This window comes from Uloborus diversus, chromosome 9 (assembly GCF_026930045.1).
Source record: "Uloborus diversus isolate 005 chromosome 9, Udiv.v.3.1, whole genome shotgun sequence".
Taxonomy (NCBI): Eukaryota; Metazoa; Arthropoda; class Arachnida; order Araneae; family Uloboridae; genus Uloborus; species Uloborus diversus.
Window position 1 is genome coordinate 136208042 of NC_072739.1, and position 7712 is coordinate 136215753.

General features: G+C 32.5%; 1 protein-coding gene across 1 annotated transcript in view; it reads right to left on the reverse strand.

Annotated features, from left to right (window-relative positions):
* The window catches only part of LOC129230062 (band 7 protein AGAP004871-like), a 115922-nt gene extending 113924 nt beyond the window's left edge, over positions 1–1998 (reverse strand). Inside the window, exon 1 of the mRNA XM_054864451.1 lies at positions 1941–1998. Coding sequence (XP_054720426.1) covers positions 1941–1965 — 25 coding nt within the window. The 5' untranslated portion in view covers positions 1966–1998. The remainder of the gene's footprint in view (positions 1–1940) is intronic.
* Positions 1999–7712: the final 5714 nt, after the last annotated feature.

Below are 7712 nucleotides of genomic sequence, written 5' to 3' on the forward strand. Positions count from 1 at the left end.
AAATTTAGAATTTAAATCAACAGTTAGTACTTTTTCCCAAAACTTTGAGTTGTGTCACTTTCCTGTGGCTTTGGAAGCAAGCGTTACGTCATTAGATTGAAAAATATATTTGCATGAACCCTGCAAAAGCGTGTTTTTGAGTTTCAAGGAGCAGTTTCTTAATGTAGAAAAAAATTGAATTACCGACACGTCACAGCATTCAAAAAAAAAAAAAAAAAAAAAAAAAAAAAAAAAAAAAAAAAAGAAAAGAAAAAAAAAAGAAAAGAAAAGAAAAAGAAAAAAAAAGAAAACTAAGAAGAAAACAAAGTGTATGTATTTGGGAGAATATTCAGTATTATCGCTTGTATGAAGAAAATACATTTTAATATTTATAAAAAAGAAGAAATTTGTATTTATGAAGAAAACAATTTGCACTTATGAAGAAAAGGCATCTGTATTTATGAAGAAAATGAATTTATGTTTGTGAGAAGAAAAGGCAGCTGTATTTAATGAATCTTTATTTTATGAAACTATGAATATTGAAAAAAAAAACTTTTCATTTTTCAAAAGACATTGCTCAAATTTTTGCATTCATTTTTTGGTTTTTATACCTTCTTTCCGGATCTTCCGGATGTGTCATATTTACGCATTACGTTATAGTATTTTTTTTTTTTTTTTGGATTCATGTGGGTGTCTTATATTCACAAGAACTTTTTCAATGGTAAAATAAAAGTAATTTTTATTTGCGACGAAAAGACATCTGTTTTATGAAGAATAAGAGTCGGTATTTATACAAAAGAATAGTTGCATGAATGAGTAAAATGAATGACTTGGACGGTTCAGTGATAAACCTAATGCTCGGCAAGAATTTGTTTTACCATTTCGGATACTAGTACTAATGTTAAGATTTCAGAAAATGATATTTCACGATTTGAATTAAGAAAAAAACGTTTTGATAGTTTTAACTACTTTAGGCGAATTGACCCACCGAGAAAAGAACACCACATAAATCAATTGAATGCCGTAATTTTCAAATTAATTTTCTTTTTTAACAATGAGCTTTGATATTGAAATGAAAACGTTAAAAAACGAAAATATGAATGTTTTTTGGATCCGCAATACTTATCCATGGACCGATTCATACTGTGTGGTTGACTATCATTTGCGTCAAAACGTTGTATCTTAAAGGCCGATACCAATAAATAAACTTAAAAAAAACATTGAACGACACAGTACATGTGGAAGAAAAAAAAATCTTGTTAATAGGATTTAATAGAAATTTTTTTACGAAGAAATATTACTTTTTTTTTTAAGAGTTTGCTTTAGTAAATGTTAAAATTTCCAAGTGCACTTGCTTTCTCACATACGAAGAGATACATTTCTAAATCCATAATATTTAGTACAACTATAATTAACAGTTCAAAAATCAAAAAATAAATAAAAAGTATAAATATTTAAAGAAACATGATTTTTTTTTCTTTTTTCAAAAAACCTTACTCAAGTCTTTGCATTTTTAAAATTTCTTATACCTTCATAAAAAATTTTATACATCATTTCTGTTTGCGTCATGTTTACGCATTAAGTTTTAGTAAATTTCACTTTTTTTTTCATTGTTGTGGGCGTGGGCGTCTTTTCCTTTCGGTTGACAAGTACTTTTTCAGCAAAGAAAATGTGCGCCAATCGAGTATTTACACTAGAAATACATTTATATTTCACACTGAAACTATTTTACATTCTCAAGTAGAATGCAATGTATTTTTAAACGTATTTATGTAACTATCTGCATCTTCCTCCTACATCCTCCAGATCATATTGAACTCTTTTATACCGTTTTAACAAAGAATCGCGAGATGTCTACTTCCTCCTACTCAAAGTGAGTTCCAGCCCCAACACCAACGATATTGGATACAGAACCACGAAACGTTGAGTTTACATCGTAAAACATAAACAAAGAATCTTACCTTTTCCTTCCTTCGCAGTATCCATAGCCTCCCAGTTGCTGACGTACGAATGGTTCGTGTTCCGGGGATGGACGATGCCAAGGGCAGGATAGAAAGCGATCGATTCTTCTTCGCCGGGAGAGAGGAAGGGTTGGTAAGGAAAATACCATGGGATGCGAAGAGGGCGCTCCTGCAACATCGATAACAAAACATTGAAAACAACCAATGTTGTGAAGATGTAGAGCACTGATTTTTCAAACTTGCATTCTGTCGTGCTAAGCACAAAAGTCGTATCTGCACTAGGGTGGTTCAAAAAAACATGTAAAAAAAAGTTTATCCTAGATAACAGGACATCCCTCAATCTAATTAGACTTGTGGATAGTAATATGCTGGAAGAATTTTAGTTTCCTATTTCAACAGTAAGAGGGTGCTGCTCAACCTCATCCCCCAAACTTCATACCTATGGAGAGGGGGGTTAAAGAAATACATTAAACTGAAAAAACAATACTACATATTATAATATACACTAGTAATATGCATATACATTGCAGTAAAATTATTATCTATAAAAAAACAGCTGGGGGAAATGAAATGTTTCTAAATTTGTGGCATTTTCTATGCTACGGTTAATGTTAAAGTGAGGGGTCATTGAGCACCCTCTTAAAATTTGTGTAAGAAGCTAAAACTTTTACAGCATAATACTATTAGTAAGTCTAAAAAATATAGGGGGTGTCCTGGACTCTAGCTGAAAAAAAGTTTTTTTGAACCACCCTAATCTGTACTTGGAATCAAAATGGAGTTAAGGTCACCGGGTTGTTCCTTATCACATATTTTACCTATATGCAATGTTTTATGACTATTTGTGAATGAAAGTACAGTCGTACTCGCCTATAACGACCCCTGATTTAGCGAGAACCTGGATTTAACGGGGAATTCAGAATTACTTGGTTGGTACAATGTTAAGTCTACGGAAGCATACTTCGCTTTTAACGAGCAAAACCTGCTTAAAGCGAGCTATATTTTGGAATTTATAAAATTTCTATTGACTTCCAGCTCAGTTTATCCTTTCTTGGAAAAATTACTTTAGCTTTCCAGAGTCAACCGAAAGTTAGTGATGAGTCAGAAAGCATGAGAACAAATTATTACTGCACTTTTCTTGAATTTGTAGAGTAGAGAAACATTTGAAAAATATTTGTCGAGTAGTTGGTGCCAACGTTATCACTTATTGTAGCTTTAATTCAAATTAAAGCAAATGAAAACAATCATGAAAGCGACAACGATAATGACTAATGTGAAGAATTTCAAGCTGAACCCCACTCAACATAATCAATGGTCTTTGATGTGCAGAAAAGCTACAAACTATTTTGGAAGACCGGGGTGCAAATGATAAGGATTTTCTAGTCATGAGCATTTCTCGAAATACAGTAAAACAAAAAAGAGACAATAACATCAGTTCAAAGCATATAAACTGCTTCTTTGACACTGTACAGAAATAAAAATCACACAAAGCAAATGTGTTCTAATTTTTATGATTTTTTCAAAAACACGTTTTTTACGAGCACTCGGTTATAAAGAGCAAATATAGCGGCCCCTTTGCCCTTGTTACAAGCGAGTTCGACTGTATTTAAAAAAAAATTCTTAAAAGTAAATTCTGAATCAAATATATGGCGGCGTTAAACTTTAAATAGCAATTTCTCATTTTGAGCTCAGGTGTAGATACGAATTTTACGTTTAGCACGGCAGTATTGATATAGTACTATTTAATAAGCTTTTGTTTTTCTCAATAGATGTAAAAGAAAGGACTGTGGTGGGCATATTAGATTTTTTTAAGTTAATTTATAGGGCACTATCTGCGTTGCCAGGCATAGCACGGTCTATCTCGAAAATGAAAGTTGTGTCTGGTGATGCATGTTCAGCAATCGCGCTTAAACAAAAATTTTAAAAAACATATAAAATTTCTCGTCAACGAACACAAAAGAGAAATTTTAAGACTCATAGTTATAATTTAGACCTCATTGGATGTTTTTAAAAATTTCAAAAATTCAGTCGCAGGGACGTCAGTCATAATAGGCGTAAACATTCCGTTTCATTGATTTTATGGCGACCCCCCTCCCCCTACCCCTGGGTGAATTCTTATCATCGAAGAATCTCTGTGCAAAATTTGGCAAAGATCCGACGTAAATTATGGATTTACAAGCGATAGATACATAGCTTTAAAGCTATGTATCTATAGTTGGATTACTTCACTTATCGCAAACCTAATATTACACCGCCGCAAGTCAAAAATAGTCGGTTTTGAGTTATATACATATCTTGGTGCATTTTCGTTAGTTCTATTAAAATGCAAGACAGCCACAAACAAAAATAACAGAATTTTTTAAAAAATACAAAGCACTTATGATAATGCACTCAAAAGGATAAAATAACTTTTCTGGGTCTGAAAGGACAATTTAAGCATTCCTGTAGTTTTCAATTAATCCTAGAAAAAGACTTCACAAACGAAGAAAAGTGCGGATCAAGTTGTGTAGACAATGTTTTATCATTATGTAGCTTTCAATCATAAATTTGAGTGTTGAAGCATGCATATTTTTCTTAATGGGAAAATTCAGCTTGAAACGATTTGAGAGCACTTTTCTTCGTATACCGAGCGCACTTTTTTTTTGGAATAATGGAAAACTACAGGAATACTTAAATTGTCCTTTCTGACCCAGAAAAGTTATTTTATCCTTTTGAGTGCATTATGATAAGTGTTTAGTATTTTTTAAAAAAGTCTGTTATTTAAAGTTTTTCGTATTCAAACTTTTATTTTAGAGTTTCATTTTTCTTTTAGCGTTAAGTTGTACTTAAGATTAAAATCATTTAGTGAAATTCAGAAGTCTCTAAGTAGTCTAGTTGCTGAGATATAAGCAAAATAATGGTTCACAGCGTACAAGTTACTTATGGTAAAGATCCTAGTATCTCTCTTTACTTAGCCCCGTTATCGATTATTGGCATAGTTGAGGATAAAAACCCTAAGAAAGCAACGTAAGTGAATAAATTTCATTCTAGCTCTAAAGAAGCCTTGATTCAAAATTTTTATTATGATTACTATTAGTGTTACGTTTGCAAGGCAACAAAATTTAACAATGGCGTTTATATTTAAACATTTAATGAGGAAGTACATGAAATTAGCTGTTTTACATCCTAACCGAAATAATAATTTTATTTCAGAATTTTAATTTTTCAGCGTTATGTTGTAACTTAAGATTAAGCAAATCATTTAGTGAAATCCAGTAGTCTCTAAGTGATTTAGTTGCTGAAATATAAGCAAAGGCAAGCCTCAGATTACTCCGTGACAATCAGGCCCAAGTATAATAAAAGTGCTTAATAAAAAAAACTAGCCTTATTTTTAAGATGTGTGAGTGTGTTACTAAAAGAATTTAACCAAAGGCGCAGTACATTTAAATTGATTTTTCTAGAAAAGTTGTTTTACCAGATGTGGCAGTGTTGTACTAGGTGTGCGATACATAAACTCACGCTTTTTTTTTTTTCATTAAAAAATGGGTTTCTTGAAATTCTAAAACACGTGGCTGCAAATATTTTCTAATTTTTTACAACTTTCTTAGTTTAACTCAAACATAAAAATTACTTTGTTACATTTTAAGCTCGTGATACAGATAAACCGAAAATATTCAAATCTTTGCAAAATAAAATTAAAAAAAAAAACTTTGCAATACATCTAAAACCTTTCAATGTGTTCTTGAGCTATAATAACGATCTGAATGAAAATGGCTTAAATCAAAGGGTATGTTTTATTGAGTTGCCCTGAGTTACATTTTTACGACGATGCAATAAATAATTAAAGTGTAAATTGGAGCAGGTAGTAAAAAATACAAATGAACTGAGCAACGAAAAAACTCTCAAACTTTAATTGAAGAAGTTATTTTGCTTCTAGAAAGGAAGACTAAAGTTTTAAGCTCCAAAAATTGAAACAAACGGGAACGTTTTAATGTAAGATCAATCTGATAGAAGTGTTCTCTATAGAAGATTACATTTCCGGTAAACAGTTTTCTATGAAAATGCAAAAGTTAATTTCTTTGACTAGAGAAATACTTATTAAAACTGCATTGCAATGGAAACATATTAGTTAAAATTACATTGCAAAGCTTACTAATCAAATTACAAAGGGAAGCTTACTAGTCAAAATTGTTGCAGTCAAGTGCCCATACTTGGGACAGTACCCCTACGTAGCATTACTTCTTGAGATGTAGCACTCGAAATGAAAAAGAAAGAACTTTCGATTGTACCACTCCCTTTTCAGCTATTAACGTCAAAATAAAATCAGCTTTTTTAGCCCAGTCAATAAAGGTTTCGCACTAATTTAGGGAAAGCTGAATTTTTGCAGGATGTTAGCACGTAGAGTATACACTAAAAAAACTCAAAATCCCAACCCCCACCCCTCCGCTTTTCTTCCCACCCCCTCCGAAACATTGCAAGCACAGTACTATGATTATACGCTTTTCGTGTAGCAACTAATTAACAGAAAGCTGATTTTTTGCAGGATGTTAGTACTTAAATTATACACTACGAAACACAAAGTTCCGACCCCCACCCCTCTTGCTCCCCCCCAACCCTTCCGAAACATTGCAACGCTTACAGCTCAAAAATTAAAAATGTTACCGAGGAGTTCCTTCTTTGATTTCACTCCTAACAATATGAGAAACCAGTGGTGCCCTACCTATGGATCGCGGGGCACATTCGGTCCGCGAAGCTGATCTACGTGGCCCTCTGTTTTGTGAAATGTTACAGCTCGAAGAGCACGATTAATGACAATATTCCAAATTTGGAGCCAAATATGTAGAAATTGGTTTATGAAAAACAGGTTGCATTTAACAAAAAAAGCATTAAGTAATGATAAGAAAAATTTGTTTGCAATTTTCCTTCCTTTTTCGTATTTTCCCATGTCATTTAGAAAATACTAAAACATTTTGAAATTTTATATGTGCTCCAGCCCGCGAGAACGATTTTAGTATGATCTGCGGCCCTTACGGGAAGAAAAAGATTGGGGACCACTGTTATAAACAAAATACGTTACAGACACTTTGTATGTAGATTACTCAGTTACACCGTTTTACTAACTTAATCACATACAGAAAACTCACTATAAAAAAAAAGTAAATTCAACAAGCAACAGCTTTTTATCATAATGTCTTGGGAAGAAAAGTTTGAACAAAACTTATAGATAATAATACAATGATGTTCTGCAATAGTCATTTAGATGAAATATAGAATCAATGTAATTACGTTCACTTTAAGGTTTTACAACGAAAATGCAATATTTTGTTACAAAAGTTTATAGTATTATCTTGCAATTGTAAAATATTATGAGTTACAAACTGTATCTGTCGTAAAGCTTGGTTCGATTGCATGTCAATGTGTGCACACTGTAGTGGAATGCACTGTAACAATATTTTCGGATCAAACCAACGAAATATTAGAAGATGACCCCTTATAAAAGACTAAATAATAATAATCAAAAGTAATATTAAACGTTAATAATATCTCATCAAAAACAATCCTGTTGTAAAAATTTCCCAGCCAAGAACACCTTTAACTTTTCCGCAGAAAAAAGAAAACCTGCATCCTAAACCCAAAAACCCTCAGCCATAAAAAGTTATGATATCTAGTTTGCCTGCCAGTCCCTGGGGGTTGAATTTTTGTATATGTACTCAATGCCCCCCCCCCAAGAATATGTATACAAAAAATCATTACCGTAGCCCCCTGGGGGGCTGTGATAGAACCCCGGAAAGGTAC